Here is a 21,269-nt window from a genome sequence, read left to right on the forward strand (position 1 = left end):
AACAAAAAGAAGCTTAAAGAATTATAGATTAAAGCATAGCTGTGTTCATTGCAAAAGACTTCTTTATTGTACAAAAGAATTTATTGAAGTCTTAGTACTTTGGTGGATTCCCAATATAATTGTTTGCCAAAAGCTGATTACAATGTATCTCCTGCCTTTGGATAAAAGGAAGCAAAACAACTATTTTTTTATTGCCATGTTTATCTATTTCTTACTTCAAGTGAATAGATGTAGTTTCAGGATAACTCAAGTATATAATGATGCCAGCAAAGAGGAGGGCACAAGATTGTTTCCAGGGCAACGAGCATGGGTAAGTAAATTCCTGAGATCCTTTTCTTTCTTGGAGAAGTCCCACTCCAGGGCTCTTGCATAGACTTCTCACCATTCATATAAACCAGCAGTATGATATCAAGAGGACAGGGAAATTCAGTGAGTCAAAGTTATTCAATGCATAAAACTTGACTCAAAAGAACTAGAGGTTATAGGGTTTGGTCTTTTATAACTTTTTTCTTTCTTTTTCTTTTGTTTTTGTATGGGACACATACATTTATAGGGTGAGGCAAAAGTAGGTTTAAAGTTGTTTATATGGAAAACAATACAATAATTAAAAAATAATAACACAATTTCTTGCTCTTCCTCTAAGGAAATAGACTTCCAGGAAGCTCAGAGAGTCCCAAAGAAGTTGGACCTGAAGAAGCACACACCAAAGCACATCATAATTACATTACCCAAGATGAAAGAGAAGGAGAGAATCTTAAAGCAGCAAGAGCAAAGGAAACAGTTACCTACAAAGGAGTTCCCATAAGACTATCAGCTGATTTCTCCAAACAAACCTTGTAGGAAAGAGGTGATTGTTAGTGGATATGGGGATGAGGAAAATGTTCTGGAATTAGGTAATGGTAACAGTTTTATAACCTTGTGATATTATTTGAAAAACACTGCATTATATACTTTATAATGCTGAAATTTTGAGTACCTGAATTACATCTTAATAAAGCTCTTTTCGTTTTTCTTTTTAAAATTCTCAGTGTCTCCAATCCTTGCATTTTATGGAGACTAGCCTTTCAGTGTAACTGCACACGCTTTTTTGATGGCTTTATCCAGACTTGAGTGTAGTTACTGTAAACAACTTTTGCTGAGCTCCATGTTGGAACTCAGCTCAGGTCAAGTGGTTTCAGCTAAGTGAACCTCCTGTCTGCACTGATGCATCTTTACAATTTATATACCAAATCTCTGAAGCCATGAAGTTAATTCTGGATTTGAGTTTTCTTGTGACTGTGTGGACAGAATGTCATGAGTGATAGAGACTCATGGTCTTGTAATTCCCCAAGAAGAAAAGACTTCTGCTGAGAGGCAGCTCTATACTAGAATTCAGAATATAATACTTCACTTCTGTCAATCTGCAGGAGTCTCTGAGATCTCATTCAGCTTCACCTTCCAAGATATGCTTCCTTGATACTCTCATGTCCTTCTAAGTGAGATGTCTCCTTTGTCTGCTTGCAGAAATGCATAAAGGCCAATAGATCTTGTGGCTCTTCATTGGCATTCAATACAGAGGCACAATATAACCATAAGGCAGGCTAAGAAAAATTCATTCCAATACTTCCCTTTCTTCGTTGACAATTTATAGTGGTTTGTTGTTTTATGTTGTACATGTCATAAATAACACAATTTAGGATGAGGAAAGTCTTTTATTACACAGATATATTTAACAAAATCTTTTCTTGAAGAAAACAAGTGTTTTGAAATGATGCAGAGCAAATTGGAATTCCATCTCCACTATACAGGTTACTGAGTGACAATGAGGATTGACTTAACCACTTTGAATCTGTCACCTCAACTGCAAAAGAGGAGAATGACAAAAATGAGTATCATACTTGGGTCCTACAATTAGGGCACAAATAATGAAATCCATCTTGTTATGTAAACAAAAATGTGTTCTACAAATATGAGTGTCATTTCCTAGTATACACATGTTTTTATTATGAAGTACTGCCATATGTCTTTGGTGAGTATGCAACTCAATGGTCACCTTCCAAACTGAGCAGGAAATCTATTATTGCACAATTCTTGCAAGAACAAACTGAAATATATGTTTTCCTTTGGAGTCAGAGTTCTGTTTTAGCAAAGTGTAGAGCAATCTTTCCATTTAAATAACATGTTATTCACAAGCAAGTTGATTTGTATACTTGTATGCCTAGTTATGTGTATTGTGGATCTTACTATTGCCCAAGGGGCTGGTATCCAGTTTGCAAAAGATATTACTCATCCATTTTAGTGGCCTGAGGTTTGAAAGCAATATCTGTTCTCTGTGAATGTTTTAAACTTCAATCACCTTAAAAGAAAAAAAAATCTGCAAATTAGGTGGTTAATTCTTAAAAATTTTACCTTCTTTAAATTAAAGCTTTATAACACAAGTATTTTTCCTATGAATACTGTCTTTAAAAAATAAGGTTAAAGGAGATGCTTAACCCAAATTTTAGTCTGCATGGCTTGCCCCTGAGTAATGGAATATGAGCTGAACCTTCTGGATAGGAATTCCTGAAGACCCTAGGCCTTTGCCTCGTAGGCCTTTCGTGCATGTCCACCTTAATTGAACATCAACTCTGTGTTAACCACTGGACTAGTTGTGCTGGGTGTGATGTTCCAGGCAACAGTTTAACATTTAGAAGAACCCATTCTTTGTTAAAAAATAATAATAGTGTAGCTCAGATCTTGATGGTTTTCAGTTTCCTCATCTTGTAATAGGTGTAAGATCAAATGAAATAATATATGAGGAAATGTTTTACAAACATTTATTTAACCAAGATATCCTGCTGGAATATCAAAAACGCACCATGTGGTAAAGATCCTAGAACTGAACATCTCGGTAGATGAAGTTGGCTCTGTTTGCCAGTATTTTGCCAAATGCTGTTTTGCATTTGACTTTTGTGTTATTTCATTTTACTAATTAATTTTTTCAAAGTAAGATTATTAAACATAAACTGTCCAGTCTAGAAAATTTGGAAAATATAGAAAACAAAATGACCCAAATTTTTCTGCCTCTTAATGCCCCCACTCTGAGTTAATTACTGTTAACATTTTGGTGAATTTCTCAGTTATGTCTCTTCACCTCAAGGAAAAAAAACCTGTTCAGGTGAGTGAAGTTGGACCACCAGCTCCAACACCACTGCCAGCTGCTAGTACCAGCGGAAACACTGAAATCAGAGGAAGGTCAGAAATCTTCAAAACCCAGAAACAGCAGACGTCTTAACGTTCTGAAACCTCCTTAGAGTCCACGTTTGCAGAAAAGCTTGCCAAGGCATTATGAGCTTGGTGTACGTTTCTGGAGGCTGCTTACTCCTGCTGTCTTCCCATCCTCATCAGGCGAGCCATTATATATTGCTAATGAGAATAATATTTTAAAACTCTCTCCAGAGTGACGTTCTTCCAAACACTGTTTCAGCAGGTGAGAGACATGTGCCTGTAATCTAAGCATCTGATGGTCTTTCCCAGTGCCTCCTGCGGAGTACGCTGGTGCAATTACTGGCAAATTAGACTTATCCTCGACCCCGCCCCGTCCCTCCCCATCCTCCGGGCAAGCGGGAATAAATGATGAGCCCAGAGCGGGTGTGCAGACCTGTGAGCGCAGCCGGTTGACCGGAGCGCGAGGGGCCATTGCTGGGCACCTCCTCCCAATCCCCGCGCCGCCTCCAGCGCGAGTGACAACGCGTCCTCCGGCTCGGGCTGGGGCTCGGGAGCAGGAGTGCTGCCCGAACAACCCCGGGCAGGGAATGACTCGCTGCTGGTGACATCACTCCCAAAGATACTCCCCCCTTCTCAGTGCCTGCCTTCGCAAGGCATCTGTCCGTTTGTCCATTTCCGTCTGCTGCTGGAGAGAGCTTATCGCCGGCCGGGAGCAGAGTCGGGCACGAAGGAGAGACAGGACCTGGAGGACGACGGAGAGCAAAGGCAACAAGGGAAGGAGGACCCTGGCAGGAGACAAAATGAAATTCAGTCCAGCGCACTACTTGCTGCCTCTCCTGCCTGCGCTGGTCCTCAGCACCAGGTGAGTCCAGGAGCGTGAGGGACCTTTAGCAAGGGGCGCTGCTGGTCGGTTGGTTCTACTGCAGATCACCTGTGGGGGCCAAGGACAGTCACTTAAGCTATTTGCATGCCCCACTTAAGTTAGAGGGTTCCTCTATTTTTAGGCTTTTGAAATCCTTTCAAGAGGGCAGAGCCCTTTTCTAGTTATCCCAGTCCTTAAAGTCTCAGTATTGCTCCCCGCGAGGGGACCAAGAGCTTTCCCTTCCAAAGACATGTTCCCTCCAGCTCTAGTAATAGTAAAGGATAACACGCAGTTACCAACCACAATAAAGGGTACAGCGAGACAAGGGGGGAACTGTCACCAGGCAGTATCTTTACATTGGAGCTGTCTCAATAGTCACAAAGCTCTCTTCTCCCTCAAGTGTGTGTGATTTTAAGGCTTGGAGAACCAGAGAAAAATAGTTAATCCCAGAAGACGGTAAGCCCTGCGCAAAAGTTCCTGGACTGGTAAAGTACCTGTTTTTACATCTTGCGTAGACTTAGTGGGAGGCATTTCCATTTGGTTGTCGTGTGAGAAGATGTAATTAAGGAGCACACAAGGTGATTAAAAGTTGGGAGACACTCTCAGTGCTAATGTGGAGACCCTAGTCAGAAACAGTTACACACTGTACTTCATCTCTGACCGTAGACGAGGCTTCAAGCCCCAGCACAGAGGAGCTATTTTAAGTGGAGTTTTAAAATACAGTGATTGAAAAGAGTTTTGTGACTCCCCACTGTTCATCAAGTCCCGAAGTTGGTGATGGGCTTGTATTTCTCTTCCACAAGAGCAGCACAAGGGTGAACTGTTTCATTGCCCAGGACTGAGCCTCTATTCTGTATGCACTTAGCATCCTATTGGCAGCAACCTCTTCCCTTTGGCTACTATAAAATAAAATAACCCACACAGGATGAGAATCTTTTCAAATCTATGTGAATGAAAACATTATCTGATTGTGTATCTGATGAAAAATGAAAGAGTTGTATTTAATTCAGAAATTAAATGTATGAGAAAAAAACTCATTATACATGAAAAATCAAGGCAGTGCAATTTGTGAGTCCATTCCAAATCTGCATATCTGCTTTAAGTCTCTTATGACCAAACTTTCCGTTTTAGTGTGAGGACTGTTAGGGTTAGCCCCAATAGTTGATGAACTTAGTCTTTCTCTGCAAACAAGGCCCAGGTGATTTTCCCAGACTAAAGTAAAATGAGTTGTATTCTCTAATTTCTCTGTGGGTTGCTGGTCACTTCAGTTAAAAAAAAATGAAGGTGATTTTAAAACCATGTTGCTATTCAGTATTATAATAATTTGCTCCCATCACAAAGTTCATTTTAATACTTGTGGTTAGCTGTAAACAACTCAATGCAAATTGTGCATTACAATTATTTTTTGAAGTGTCTTGCCATTTACTCTGAACTTTTGTCTTATGGTTTAATAATTATTGGTGAAGTTTTCTAGAAAAAGGAAGTTCTCAAAGTTTGATGCTAAAGTAGATGCTTCTCAACATATACATAAAATAATGAATATTTAAACAAAATATAGACCAAAGTGATTTTTAAAGACATGGAAATCTCTAGTGTTTCAAGAGTACATTCATATTTAAGGATGTTGCACTTTAAGTGGTTTGGAGAGCTCTAAAGCCTCTAGCATCCAAAGTTTTAATATGGTTATATAGTACAAAGACAGACAAAGAACCATCATCTTCCCTTTTATGAAAGTTGTAATTTTCAAGAGTAATTTTTAAAATAGTCAACACCTTTACTACAACATGTATTAGAATTAGTCAATCCTAGATTACTTTAGATATGAAACTTCTTCAGTGTTGGTTGTATATGAAAATTGTAACAGGTCTTTCAATTCTCCTTTTTACTTTCTCAACAAAAAGAACATGATGGGCTTAAAAAAGTGAGCCTTTTTGTAACCAGTGGCACGTCTTGTTATTGCAATTACTCCATAGCAATTCATTTTACTGGATATCCAGATTACTTTGTGACAGTGAACAAATTAAAAAATGAATATGGTATTATCAGTATGCCATTTTGCAAGAAGAGATTATGTTTTAATGGACTTTAACAGAAGGCCATTCTCTCAGCAACATTTAAGAGTTGTGTAGACATATGGTTAATGTGCAAGTTAGAACCTAAGCTGTACAGGTTTGCGAGAACAGTTGCATTAGTAAAGGTGAGTTTATTGTCCTGCTGAGAAAAACGGTGTAGCTCAGCTATGGCCACCTGTGACAGTGGATTTTCTAGCCAAAGACTTTTATAGACTTAGTGTCTTAGTCAGTGGTCTTATATGTGAAGTAAATGGCATTTCACATACTAAGACCATGTTGAATGCATTAGCAGAGTGTGGCCCTTGCTAGGTTTTTCTATAGTCTTTATCACTTGTCTGCAATCGTCAAGTTCTTTTCAAAGTGTGAGAAGAGTAGATCTGAGACTCTTGATGGAAAAATGTATCTGTTTCAACACCTCTTTCTCTGGGCCTACCTCTTTAATACTTGCTATTATCTTTCCAATAGGTTTAAAGTTTCAGTTCTGTTTTAAAATACAGGATTGTGTTCACTAAAACAAATGAAGCAATTAGAGAGTTACTATAAGCAGTATTCTTCCACAGGGATGAAAACTCTAGAACAATTATGCCTTTTAAATATGAGTTTTTGAATACCTTTCAGTTTGTGTTTGCTCCTCATTTTCACCTTTTTATAGCAACTGAAGATGTTGAAGCATAAAAATTCCATAATTTTTTACCATAGTGAACAATATGAATGTTCTGAAAGAGAACTAAAAATTTAGCTTCCACAATAGCCAAGAATTAATTGGTTTACTGGTAAACCCCAGAGAATTAAAAAGAATAGTTTAATTTTCTGGTACATTGTCTCTTCTGTTTAGAAAATACGCATACACTGAGAAAGTTCAAGTAATGTTATAATTAATGTAGTTAATAAAGAAACATTTAACCTGTGCACAAATAAACGTGGTCAAAGAAAACAAATGTGTTGGTTTAATAGCGTCAGAGTAGAATGACTGTACTTTTTAAATAGCTTCATTCTGTGGAAGTATTAAATTGCAATTCCAATGCTGCCAGCAATTCACTTCAGAAAGAAGTACTATAGGTACTGAAAGAAATAGTAGGGTAAAAAAAATCTTTAGAAGTTCCTGGTGAAAAGGGACCCATGGCGTGCTGGAGAAGCCTTGTGCTTTAGATTGCTGAACCTCTGTTCCTTTATGCTGTGATTCTACTCTTGATGCCCTTGGTTTATTGAGTTTTAAGTGACTTAATGGGGAGAGGAGCATGGCAGGGGAGGAGTGAAGGTCTACTGACTTCTGATGGTTTTCCTTCGAGCAAGAACTTTCAGCAGATGGCTGCTTATAGTCCTCCCAATAGGAGTCACCTCATAGGTCTCTGCTGGGCACTCTGATCAGCAGTCACACCACATGTTTATGCTGGAACCTATTGTAAAAGGATACTATGTATAAAGATACGCCAGTCTCCTATTGGCATTGTGCTTTTATCTGTCCTGAGAATCAATTTGATTTATAGGATAAGGGAAAGGCAAGCGTCACAATAAGGATATAATAAGCCCCAAAGTGGTTTTTTTTGTAATTTTTAAGCATACACATTTGATATAGGAAGCATTCCCCACCTTGATCTGTGGTAACCTGAAATTATTTTCCTGACCCTGTATGTAGTGTGTCTTGCCACACACACACATTTAATCTGACCCCACACATGTTGTTTTGTGATAAGAATTAACATTGTGTGTAATAGAGTTAGAAAATGTCTTTCTAAGTTAAGCAGATACTAACAAGCAACTTTTTTGACTTGTCAAATTTCAGTTTTGGTCCTTAGTTGCCAATGTCCAAGAGCAGCTTTTAAAATGACTTATTTGGGCATTATCTTTGTAGAGTAAATTCTCCTTATGACTAATGAAAGGTAAACCTCAACCATTTATGGTTTGAGTGTACAGTAGTCCTAGGCCACTTTCTATGCAATTGAAAGAAAGAACTTGACCTATCACCTACCAAGGAGGAAGCAAAATTTACCAAAATTGCAGAGAGGTATGTGGTTCTAATGGAATGATATTTTTTCACATGTGTTATGGGAGTGCTTGTGTTTGAGTATGTGTGGTGTGTGGGTGTGCCTGCTTTTGACTGACTTCCAGAAGAAAATCCCTTTAAGAAATGGGGCCAAGTAATTAAATCATCTGATTATATAGATAATGTTCAATACAAAATTTTCTTTAGAAAATCCAAAAAAATCCATTTTAATTTTCTGTTATAACCTTTAAAGAGGTCTTTGATGTTTTCCTTATCATGTGTTAAAAGTATATCTGCAATGAATCAGTTATTGCATATGGCATCAGGGCAATATAACAATATATTAGTTATAAATACAAATCCTTATAATCTAGTCATGCACAGAAATAATTATGTATAATATGAAATTGGACATATAACAAGAAATATTTTAAACAAATTTCCAAGTATGAATAGAGGAAAATATATAATGCCAGTTAAGGAGTATAGGAAGTAACTTCTGTTTTCCAAGAACAAGGAGAGAAATAATATTTTATAATTGACTTTAATATTGTCCAACATTTGTTGGTTGTATAATATTAGGAAAATTTCTTACTCTCTGTATCTGTTTTTCCTACATGGAAAATAAAGCTACTTGCATAAACTACTTGAGAGAGTGTGGTAAAGACTGAATGAGTTCATCTAGAAAAAAACTTTACCATAATCCCTGGAACATAGTGAGTGCTCAACAGAGTGAGACTGGGCAGCTATTACTATATTGCTATTTCTATTTTCCTGAAATCTTTGTGCCTGTGATTGATTTGGGAATAGTAGAATGAGTGAAAACTTGGATACAAAATCAATTGGATGACACAAATTTAACAAGACTCATCATCACCATCCAAAAGAAAGAAAGTGTTAGCAAAGAGGAGAGGCAGCTGAAGGGGCAGTGAGGATTTCCTGATCACTGGGCTGGCTGTGTCAAAAGCATTTTGCTGGCAAATGCCGGGATGGAAGGTGCTATGTACTTTGGTGAACACTTCAAAAAACTGCAAAATTTAACTTAATCATATGGAATATGATTTATCACAAAAGTATATGTTTAGCTACTTGTCTGTCTGTTTTAAATGTAATTGCATTTACAGCTCATGAATCATATCAATTCAAAGCCCTATGCACAGGTGTCAATGAATAAAAATGGATCCTTTCAAACTACGTAGGCAGGGTTGGTAGAAAAGTTTCTGCAACTTTATTTTCTGCTTGTTCATGGCTTTCATCAGGTATTAGCAGTCCATGAGAGGTACAGACACTTTGAAAACTCAAGGGAAAAAGAGGTAACATTGAGATTTTCTTCCTACTATTAAGAATAATATGAAAACTACTGATATAGAAGAAGCCATTCTGTTTGTTATATGGCTTCAGAATGATCACATAAAAAGGATTTTATACTAACTCACTTTTGAAAGACACTTTAGAGATCATCTAATCTCACCTACTTTATCACACACTATGTACAACTGTGTCATGAAATTCTAATTACCAAATCAAAAAATATATATTTTTTTGCCATAAATTACTGTGTATGTGATTGTGTATTGACATTTGTCAATCTAGTGGATCATAGCACAAAGTATAATTTGCTGCTTAGGGGAAATAAAAGGCATAGATCATATTAAGTTTGCATCAGATGAAGGACACATGTTTGCTGAGACGTCTAAGAACTTTGCTTCCTGATTATAGGAGGCAAATAAATATTAAAAGCAAACCATTCCATTCAGACACAAACTGAAGGTCAACCAATTGAATCGTGCTCTGAGAATGATTTTATAAACACTAGGAAACATTGTTATACGATAGCTTGTTATTGCTTTACAATTATGTCTGACCTTTTCAGTGTTGCTTTCGAGTTTTTTAATTTCTTGGAGTGTACATACGTGGTTGTGCACTAGTCCAAAGACCTTATTTCGGAGGTGAAAAAACAGGTCCAGAGCAGCTGAGACATCTCAGTACACAGAAGGCAACAGAAACAACGACCTAGAATGTGCCCCAGTCTGATTTGTGTGCTATCATCTGACTGCTAGCCATCATACATCTCTTGTATAGTCAAACTACATGTGTATAGTTGGTGCCTACAGTATATTCAGAGCTATTATAATTACTGTGAAGTATAAAGTAATTTTAAAATAATTCTCTGACCGTAGGTAATTAACATAGAATAATAGGCTATTGTCAAATGGAATCAGGTGTTGAACACCATTTGTTCACCTGTGTTCAGTTGTTGGCTGAAGAGTGAGCTGGTTTAAGAAAAGATGCTAGGTCATTTTCAAAACCCATAGCAGAAACGTTTATGAGTTCTCACATTTGCACACAGTTTACCTCTCAATGGTTCCTGCTGGTCTCTCAGTTGTATTGTAAGATGACATTTTTGGTGTCTTTGAGATGTTTTTCATTGAAACTACTTCTTATAAATGTATTTCTTAGTTGTACATGTGCTTATATATTTCTTACCTATTAAGTCTATTTTGTAGCTGTGTGGTATTATTCAATGGGCAGCATACTTAACTCTCTTACAGAGATGAGATACTAAATACGTTCACTTATAGCTTTAATGTAGGGTGACATTACTTTTCATTTCCTTTTCATTTTCATTATGGCTTATGAGTAATTTAGGTATATAAAATTTTTAGGGTTATGTGGTCATAGATTTCATCTCACATGTACATATCACAAGTTCTTTGCCTTTGAATAGGTTTCCAAACCACTCTGAGACTTACATTTCTTATCTATAAGTGGGAAAGCAATCATATCCAACATTTAGTGTTCAAAAATGTGTTTAAGTTCTATCTTAGTGCAAGCACATAACTGTGCTTGTATCCCTCAGGATATCCCAGACTTACTAGCTATTACTTTACATAAAGATTACAACTTAGTGGGCTGCTTTTGTATTGGACATCTTAAGCAATCAAAATTTAATTTAATAATTTTATTAAAAATCAAATTAAATGAATTATAAAGTGCTTCCCTACTATAGCCAAAATAATAAACCCATTGTATATTTTCTGATAAGTTTCTTCTGGAGACAAGATGAGGAGGGAATTGAGCCCAGTGAATGATCCTTAGGAAAAAAAATGCAACGGACAACATGCAAGGACTTGCTGCCTTTCTGAGTAGTCCTTGTGGCTGAGCTACGGTATTGGCAAAAGCTAGTGCACATTCTGGGCCAGCCTTCATCTCATATCCCTATAGAGAATGTGACTTTTTTGTGACTTTCTTCTGCCTATCCTCAAGAGGGTTATAAGGGTTTCTAATTTATTTCCCTTCGGACTGATTCAAAACAGAACTCTTTAGCATCTAGAAGCACTTACTCAGTGAGTAGCTGGTTAGTGGGCAGGGGTTGCAGGGGATGTTGGCCTTGTCACATGGGTTAAATCCAAAGAATATGGAGTCAAGCAGCCTTTGAATCAGCCTTACTCCCTACATGACCTGGAAATGTCAATTAACATTTCTTAGCCACATTTTTCTCATCAATGAAGAAGAGCTAAGTGCCTCTTTCAAAGATTTTTCAAGAGGATTGAATAAACTAGTGTGTATAAAGAATAATGTCTAGCACAAAGGAATAAAACCTAATATTTTTTTTCTCCAAGCTCATGCAGACAATTTGAGGCCAACGTGAAAGCCAATTCTGGACCATCCTAACCAATCCCAGTTAGAAGTGCTGATGTGAACACCTGTAACACTGCCAAGAAAAATAAGACAAATCTGTATAACCTGACCTAGCTTCCATTTTCAATCTGAAAGCTCTGAATTAGGTTGCTTAATATGGTTAAGCATTAAATATAGTTATCAATTTATATTGCTACAATATCACATTAATGCTCTTAAAGGAAGTTATTTTTTTGTTTACCTAAAGATGTCAGGACCTAAGAAATATATCTTAAACTTGGACATCAAATACCAACAGGCCTTTTGACAAGTTGAGGGTTCTGGAGTTTTATAATTAACTGGTCCTATAATGAATGGCGTGAGGTTGCTCTTGATCTCCACAGAATGGCAGAGAAGAAGGGGCTGGGATGGCAGAGGGCTTTCTGAATGCTGTGTGATTGGGCAGAAATGGTAGGTATAGAAAGGAAAATTCCCCAAGACTCGATTTCCTATTTTTGTTGGGTTTTATTTTTAATTTTCTTTTTTTCTAATGCTCGCAGTCATCAATGGTTGACTTCTGCAGTAAACTAAACCCTAAGTATTGGGTGGGAAAGAGAGGAAAGCCAAAAAGAAACAAAAAATGCATGAAAAATTGAAGTAACATGTTGGGAAGAAGCAGATATGGCTGAGGAAGCTTTATATTGTGAAGAGCATGTAACTTTTTCCTTCAGATGCCACAAAGTGAAATGTGAGGTCATTCTACAATCAAGAAATTCACATAAAAAATGGGGGCAGACTGTTTTTTTCCTGATACAAATTAGAAATATATTGAAAGATATTGAATCCCTTTTGTACATTTCATATATGTCACTATTTCACTTGGCCTTTTTTGATACAACATGTAAGTTATAGGTTCAGCCAATATGTGTGAGGACTAACTCTTCTGGACGTATGCTAGACTACTACTCTTTGTCATTTATCCCTTGTTCTCTTAGAATGCATTATATATGTTTTATCACTAGGAGATGGCATTTTTGAACATATGAAATGATTAGCCTACATTCTCCCAGCTGGAAAGTGGTGAGAGTCTAGCTCATTTCTGAGAATTGCTTTCTGAATGCAACTGTAGCACTGCCTATAGCAACTAATCTCTGTACAAATGCACATGGAAGAAAAATGATCATGTATAACACAAATAACAATGCTGAAACTAAACCATGCTGGCAAATAATTATATTTTTTATGCCTACACAGATGTATTCTTAAAATAAATTAGGCAAAATAATCATTATTTTTAAGGCCAGCCCAATTGAAACCTTTGTTATAAATACAATACCAAAGTTTGCCAGCTAAGTTCAATGTTTCTCTGTAGAAAACAAATGCCTCCTCAGATCAATGTCTCTGAAAATATATTCTTCATGTGCCTAAATGAGAGTTTCCCAAAATGCTTGTTAAAAAGATAACTTCCTGGTTCCTATCCTAAATATATTCTATTAGGTTATTTGAGAAAGGAGCCGAACAATTTTCATTTAATGCGGAATCCAAATACTTCTGAAGTACATAAAGATGGGAAACCACTGCTTCAGTATTAAGGGCTACAAAGTCTAGAACACCTTGATCTCTTTGGCATTTACTCAGCATGAAAACTGCAGCTGAAGTCAGGAGTTTGGAATGATGGTGACGTTTTGGCAAAAATTACAGCTATTTTCACAAGTATATAAATGTTTAATAAGGGAGTATCTTGCCATGTATCAGTCTGCATTTTCAGTCAAGTTACACAAGTAATTCTCTGCCTAGTATACTCAAATAAACTAAATGATATAAAGCTATATTACATGGATATATCAGGGGCATGCTCTATTTAGAAAGCAGTTGTCATCAAGGTGAAATCTATTAATACACTGAAAAAAATGAAACCTAACTCTCCCTCCCACCTCGCATTCATCACTTCAAGTGGTATGATAAAGAGGCAACAAAAACCAAGACCTGAACATAAAGCTATATAAATGCTTGTTGTTTTCTTCTTGGGAAAGGGAATCTGAGTTTTGGACCAAGGAGAAGTAATATTTAAGCTCTGTAAAAATAACATTTTGATTTCCTGTCCCCCAATCATTCCCATTAGCAGTGGTTGATTTTGCATGATTAAGAAAACAAATTCACTCAATAATTTTTTTTTTGTATTAAACAGAATGTGCAACTGTGCTGGCCATATTGTTTTAGTTCTTTTCCCTCTCACCATAGCAGTTAGTTCTCCTCACCGAATTTCTCACTGCAGTTGTCCTAATGAACTTCTGAGGTGGATATACCAATGTTGCCTCCATTTTACATGTCGGGAAAATAAGGCACATAGGGGTTACAGTATTTGCCCACAGGTATAAACTGGTAGGTAGTGGATTTTAAATTCAAATGCTATAGTGAATTTAAACTCACTACGCCACAGCACCTCCTAGTGTGTGATATAACGCACTGGCATGCACCATTGTCAGACTGTGTCAGCTTTATTTGCGAGTTTGATTTGTTCAGAAGGAGAAGGAAAGAAAAATGTAATAACTTCTTGTCAGTATCCTCTAAGTTCACAACCAAAGATGACAGAAGATTCTCTTTTTTAAGTTCTAACTAAAATGATGTTTATTTTTTCTAGTTTTTATTGTGCAAGAAAGTACTCATATTTGTATAATACTGTGTTTGTTTATGAATGCTGTTTGCCAGTGCCACACCAATGAACGACAGTGTTCTGCTGCCCGGCTCCACGTGGCACCCACATTTGAATTGTGGTAGGGATCACACTGACCTGCATGTTAGTTGCACCTCAGCACCTTCTACCTTTGTGATCCCAAGTAGCCAGCTTGACTGCCTGGACTTGTAATTTAATTTTTAAAATGTATAACAGTAGTTGAAAATTACTGTTTGTTTTCTTTTTGTACACAGTTCTCTAGGGTTACCTTATTTAATGTTTTTCCATACTTGTGAAAGTACTTTGTAGATTAAAGAAGTTAATCTATCTAAGATAACAAGATTACTAAAATGTAGAGGTGGAATCTGATCCTGTGATTTAAAGGTGTAAGCATCCAGGTGAGGATCCTTAGATAATAAAAGTTAACACCAAAATATTTTGGTGTCAGGCATTCGGGCAGTAACTCAGAAACAAAGGAACTATTGAGAACCACATGCCGACTAGTGTAAAGAGGGATCTGGTGTCATATACGAACATGGTTGTGTGAGCCATGGAGTCCAGCACACATGTACTTTATGCCCCTTTCATACGGAAACCCTCACAACACCCCATGTCACAAATAGTGTCACCTTTGTTTTACAGATCTGAAGACCAAGAGACACAAATCATTTGAACTCAATCTATTTAGAAGACTGAAATAATAATAATAATAGTAATAATAACAATTAATAATAATGAAAGCCAGAGGTTTTCACCAAGAAGTTGAAATGCTTTTACTGAGACTGCACTTCTGGTGGTGGTCAGAAGATGGTCCCATGAAGTTCGAAGTACATACAGTACAGTCAGAATCTGTTCAAGATTTAACCTATTTGTGCACTGACACATTCATCTCAAAGTTGGTATCTTAAAAAATGGCTTGACTTCATGTCACAATAATGAACACATATAGATACATGTATGTATATTCATGCATATATGCACATGTGTATATGATATATTACTACAGAGTATACATGGTACATGTTATAATATATACTATTTTAATAAATCATATTACACATAGATATTTTACAGTATTCTGATAACTTATCCATGAAAATAGGTTTTGTTTGGTAACACACTACAGTTAGTTTGGTTCCACTCATCATTACAGTGATTCATGTATGTTCACTTTCCTCCATAAGAGGAATTAGTCCTGAACATTTAATGATAAACCTATTTTTCCCATGTATTCTTTAACTGCATTGACAACATATCAAAGGAATTCTGATTAGGCATCATGTGATAAAGACATAATATCTGACATTTTATAAGATTTACACTTAAATTTTTAAACATGCTCATACATTTTTTTATCACCCCACATAGAAATTAGTAATAACCCCTTTTATCTATAAATAGATAGTGGTGACAACTATGTGGCCCAGACCCAGGGCTCTGAGCTCCACTTTCCCAGAGTATAAACGCTCCTTTGGGACATCACATTGGAGTCTAAAGGATGCACATCTGCCTTGTATTAGTCTGCTTGGGCTGCTATAACAAAGCCACATAGATTGGGTGGCTTAAACAACAAACATTTATTTCTCACAGTTCTGGGGCTTGGGATGTCCAAGGTCAAGGTGCTGCAAATGCAATGTTAACTGAGAGAACTTCCTGGTTTTCAGACTGCTGTTTTCTCATTGCATCATTGTGTAATGAAATGCCAACAGACGAAGCACATTTCAGGGTCTCTTTTTTATAAAGGCATTAATCTTCTCATGAGCGCTCCACTTTCAAGGCCCCACCTCCTAGCTTTATCCCAGTGAGGGTTGGGGTTTCAACATATACATTTCTGGGAAACATAAAAATGCAGTCTGTAACATGCTTTAGGCTAGCTCCTGTGTCTTAAAGGAAGGGTTGAGTCTGGTGAGTAAGAGACACCTGGTTTTGTTTTTATTTATTTTTTATGTTTTATATCCTTACCCAAGAATGTTGTTTATTGCAAAGAAAAAGGAGAGAGAGAGAGATACGAGAGCGAAACATCGGTCAGTTGCCTCCCCTACCTCCCTTATGCTCCTGGACTGAGGACTGAACCTGCAGCCTAGCTATGTTCCTGACAGGGATCAAACCTGAAGCCTTTTGGTGCACTGGGAGATGCTCCAACCAACTGAGCACCCAGTCAGGGCAAGAGTGACTGGTTTTAGATTGTGATGCTGCTTGTGCTCATTTTTGGAAGATGAAGCAAGGCTACCAGGCTGGCAGGATGAAAGGAGGTGATACATATGCAGCCTTTGACATGATTTGTCATACATGGTTTGGATCTTAAAGATTCAGTGTCTTGGATGTGTTGTGAAACACCAGATTATAGTGCCTTAAACAAGATAAGAGTTTGCCTCTTTCTCACATGAGGTCCACAGAAGCAGGAAATGCAGGGCTGGTTCATTCTCCATGGTCAGCAAGCAGGGCTGTGTTATATCTTTCGTGGGCCTCAGACACTTTTACCTCCCTCAACTTCTTCCTCCTTTAAGTACTTACATAATTACAGTCTGTGACTATGTTATGTATTAATATAAACACTACGTGTTATAGCTTAATATATTAATATATTTATTTAACCTAAAAGTTTATTTTTAAACTTAATTTGTGAGCCCCTACACACATATTATGGACCTGAGGCCCTATGTCTACTGTGTGTGTCAGCAGAGACCCAGGCTCCTTCCAGCTCTCTGCTTTGCTCAGGCCCTGACCATCATGGCCCAAGGGGGCTGCTGAAGCTCAGATCATCCTTTCGAACAGCAGCTTGGGAGAAAGACATACCATCTTTCCTTTACAAATGCTTCTCATTTGTTAGAAGTACATGGCTGTACCCAGATGATAGGTAAGCTGAGACTTGTAGTCTTTTTTATCTGGGCAATATATTCAGGTAAAAAATCACAAATTTCTCTGAAAAATAAATAAATAAAAATTGTAATTGCTTCTGTGCCAAATAAAAAATGAAGTCACTTTTGACTACTTTTGAATTCAAAAAAGATTTGATCATGTCTGAGCTGGAAACATCTATCTATACATGAAAGAAAACCTTCAGAATCATAGGATTGTTAGTCATGATTTTATAGCATCACTGGTAAAATTTTGTTACATTTGATTTTTATAATTATTATAGCAATGAAGAAATTTGTTCTGGGCCAACACTGTCTTACAGCACTTTCAGATATTAGGAAAACATAAACTTATCAATAGCCACTCCTAAATCATGCTTCTATTGTGGCTGTCTCTTTAAATAATTAAAAGTATAAAGACAATTTTTTAATATGCTCAGGACATGTATAATACAACCTATATAGTTTTGTCTTTGCCTCCTCTCTGTCCATCATCTCTGATAGCTACAATAAGTTTCAGGGCCAGGATTTGAACCCTAGATTCTGATTCCAAAGTCTAGGTTGCACCACGGAATTTAGTGGATGTCTCTAATTTAGTATCAAGCAAAGGTTAAATTCTGGTAAAAAAAACCCAAACAAACAGTAAATTTCTCTTTCAGGAAAACACCAGCTTTTGTCTACCTGTAACCTTTCAGACGCTGAGTGTAGAGAGTGTTTATCTGAAAGAAGTGATGAAAAGGCGACAGGCTGGGAGAAGAAGCATCTCTAGGCAGAATGCTAAGTGGAGGACCAAGTGAGAATGAAGCCGATTTAGTGTTGTGACATATGCAGGTACTGGACATTATGCAAGTATCGTCAGGATTTTCTGGCTGTGTTTTGTAATAAGAAGCACAGCTGAGGGAAAAGCAAACAAAACAGACCTTTGAAAAATAGAATATTTGAAGGATAAGTGGTGAGCACAGTGCCCGCAAACAGATGCCTGTGGTGTATAACTGGCATTGAGCTACAGCTTTTGGAAGAGCTTGGACTGGTGAAAGAGAAGTCTCCCACTGAATGCAGACAGCGACTGTTTTCTGTTGTTATATATATATATATATATATATATATATATATATATATATATATATGCAGTAAAAAGAACATATAAGACAAACTAGCAGAAGGAGGAGATAAATAGTTGGAGAGAATGGGTCCCTTATTCCTCATTGTTAGTGAAACTGAGATATAGTAACATGAGAAGAATGGATTAAAGTGACTCTGCCTTACAGCTGAGTGACCCTGCCTTAACGCTGAGTGACCTTGAACAAATAAACAGCCTCTACGTCTTAGGGGAATTGAGAAGAGGATAGACCTAAGAGACTGAAGCATGGAATGGGGAAGGCCTGCTACAGCATTAAGGGAAAACATATAATAAGAGCATGTCTCTGCCTCCCTAGAGCTCAATTTGCAACTGGATGGTTATGTATTTCATTTTGCGGGGGTTGGTATGGTGACACCTCTTTATGGAACCAACTGAATTGTTGCTGTTTATATAAAGAAAATTATAAATATAATTCTGTAGTTGGGTTTTCATTCTTTTGTTGCTGTTGTTGGATACTGTTAAGGAGGCTGAGATGAGTGTATGACAATACAGCAGTATTACATAAAACTAGTTACCGGGACAATTTTTAAGGGGTGAGCAATTAAAAAAAAACTCTCCCCTCTAGTGTTGGAGAAAACAATACTTCTAGAATAAGCCCCTCAGATGAGAACAGTTCTGTTGGAGTACGTAGGTCAAGGAAATCCAAATTCACAATACCAAGAAATAGGTGGGGCCTGCAAAAGCCATTTAGGGTTAGGCATAAAATCTGAGGTTTTCTATCTTTCAGACTAGGCATCTGAAATCTCCAAAAGGAGAGTAAATGAACTGTTAATAAGACCAAAAGACAAAGTGAACAATGCCTGTCAGTAAGACTTTCTGCTGATTGGAGCTCTGAAGAGCAAGTGAAGGTTGCTGGGAGGTCGGTTTTCTGCTGTTTCCCAGATTTGTGGGTAGAGACTAAAGCCAGGAACCCTGTCATAAATTCTTGGACATTGACCCAGCTAACCCAGGGCTTCTGTTTTAGGTGTTGTACATTCACCCTGGAGTGAAGTAGGGAATCATATACTGTGCCCAGTAGCCCAGGATGTGTTAGGTAAGAGGTGGGAGGTGGGTAGTTATGCTAGGGAGACCACATCTTCCGTAACTTATTGTCTCCCTGGAAAAGTTTAATCTCCTGAGCCTAAGGACCTGCAAGCAATAAATGACACTTTTGGCAACTAACAAGAGTAGTACCTTGGTAATTTGTTAGCTTAATAGCAAAGGAGAATATGTGAATTTGGTTTAATTTTTATTTAATAAATAATAATTGATTTATTACTATTTACTAATAAGCGAATGTAGGAGTACGCCAGGAAATAATGTTAAGTGCTTTCAAGAGAGATCCTTGGGAGCATGAGAGTAACACCAAATGTCCAAACAGAAGTGTCAAGTTCTTCACCTCTGAGAATAGGAGGGATATGTAGGAGATGTCATAGAAGTAAGTGACTTTTCTATGGGTTTCAACACTTAGAAGTATTCAGGCAAAACTTATGCTTGGGAAAACAAATTTCTGGAAGAGAATATCAGTGTATAACAGAACAAAGATTAAATAATAGCAATAGCAATAATAACAGCAATAAAGTTCAAAATCATGGCTTATCAGTAAAGTGTGAAAAATAGAAGCACAATTTACCCATTTTCTGTACTTAAAAATTCCCCTTCTTATGGTTATAAGAATTTGGATTAAAGTATGTCACATAAATGACTTTTGTATTACTTGAGGAGCCAAGAAAATTCTACATTGACTTTGTATATAACTAATGTATTATAGCTAATGTGTTGTCATTATCTACAAACACTTTTTTATAATTCCCAAACATAAGTAAGACACCTCATTGTGTTAACAAAGAAGAGAGACAGGTCTGCTTTGGAGCAGGCACTACACATCCACACACCCACACCCACATTACATTTGCAGCCTTGCTATAGTGTAATGACTGTCTAGTCTTGCCTGTATCAGGGTGGGGAATCCTGATCTCTCAGGATATAGGCAGGCCAAAAAGTCCTCAAGGTTAAGTTCCCACCTGCATAAGAGAAGGATAGAATTAGAGAGAATGCAGTAAGCAGGGGAACTAGTATAGGGAATTGATGTTCCAGGGAGTTGACAGATGATAATTTAGTCAACTATTCAACATCCCATCCTTTGGAATAGTCATATGAAGAAATTACTTAATATAATGGATTTTAGAGATTATAGTTGATCTCGGTGCCTGGTGCAATGCCTAACAAATACCTATCTCCAGAAAAATGGCCTTGAGCATACTGAGAGTCTTCCCCTAACCCTGGGTTTTATTCGTCCTCTCCTTCAGCAAAGATTTCTCTCATCACTACTTCCCCTAAAAAGATTCCTCTCCCTGCCCCAGGTATTAGTGTATTTTTCCTTCTTCTCATTCACCTACCCTATGCTTTATTAGGGTTCCCCCGCTCCCTGAGTATTATACACCATCTCTCTCCATTGTCCCCATGCCCCCCAACTCCCCAGTGCTCTGTACCCCACCCCTATAGTCAACCATGTGTCTGATTGACACACAAATAAAATCAGAAGGCCTCCTGCCTCAGTGTGGTCCCACCTCTGTGGTACAATTTGTGCTCCAGAGCTTCCCTAGGGACCAGAGGAAGCTTGTCTTCTGCTGTGACCAATTCCTCACTGAACCTTTTTGACCTGTGCTTTTATTCTCACCTTCTTTTGAAAGACCTCACTTATGCAGGTAATTTCCAAAGGAGGCCCTCTTAAGCTTCACTTCTAGGGAAACTGACCTATGACAGAGGCCGATCCCCCTGGGCTTGAATTCCAGTCTTCCACATTACTAGTGTGATTTTGGGTGAGCCTTTGAAAAAAAAATATGCTACTTCATTTCATTTGAACTGGGAAAATACCTAATCTCAAAGTCC

General features: G+C 37.4%; 1 protein-coding gene across 2 annotated transcripts in view; it reads left to right on the top strand.

Annotated features, from left to right (window-relative positions):
• The first annotated feature begins 3,725 nt into the window (after nt 1-3,725).
• Nucleotides 3,726-21,269, top strand: part of LUZP2 (leucine zipper protein 2) — a 365,156-nt gene continuing 347,612 nt past the window's right edge. The window contains exon 1 of one of the 2 annotated variants that reach the window (XM_045825733.1): nt 3,726-4,048. Coding sequence is in view for 1 of the 2 variants with exons in the window: in XM_045825732.1 (XP_045681688.1) it covers nt 3,987-4,048 (62 nt within the window). In the remaining variant the exon portion in view is untranslated. The remainder of the gene's footprint in view (nt 4,049-21,269) is intronic. The other variant, XM_045825732.1, reaches the window with a different exon arrangement.

The sequence above is a fragment of the Phyllostomus hastatus genome, unplaced genomic scaffold (assembly GCF_019186645.2).
Source record: "Phyllostomus hastatus isolate PE091 unplaced genomic scaffold, TTU_PhHast_1.1 phas_scaffold_585, whole genome shotgun sequence".
Lineage (NCBI taxonomy): Eukaryota > Metazoa > Chordata > Mammalia > Chiroptera > Phyllostomidae > Phyllostomus > Phyllostomus hastatus.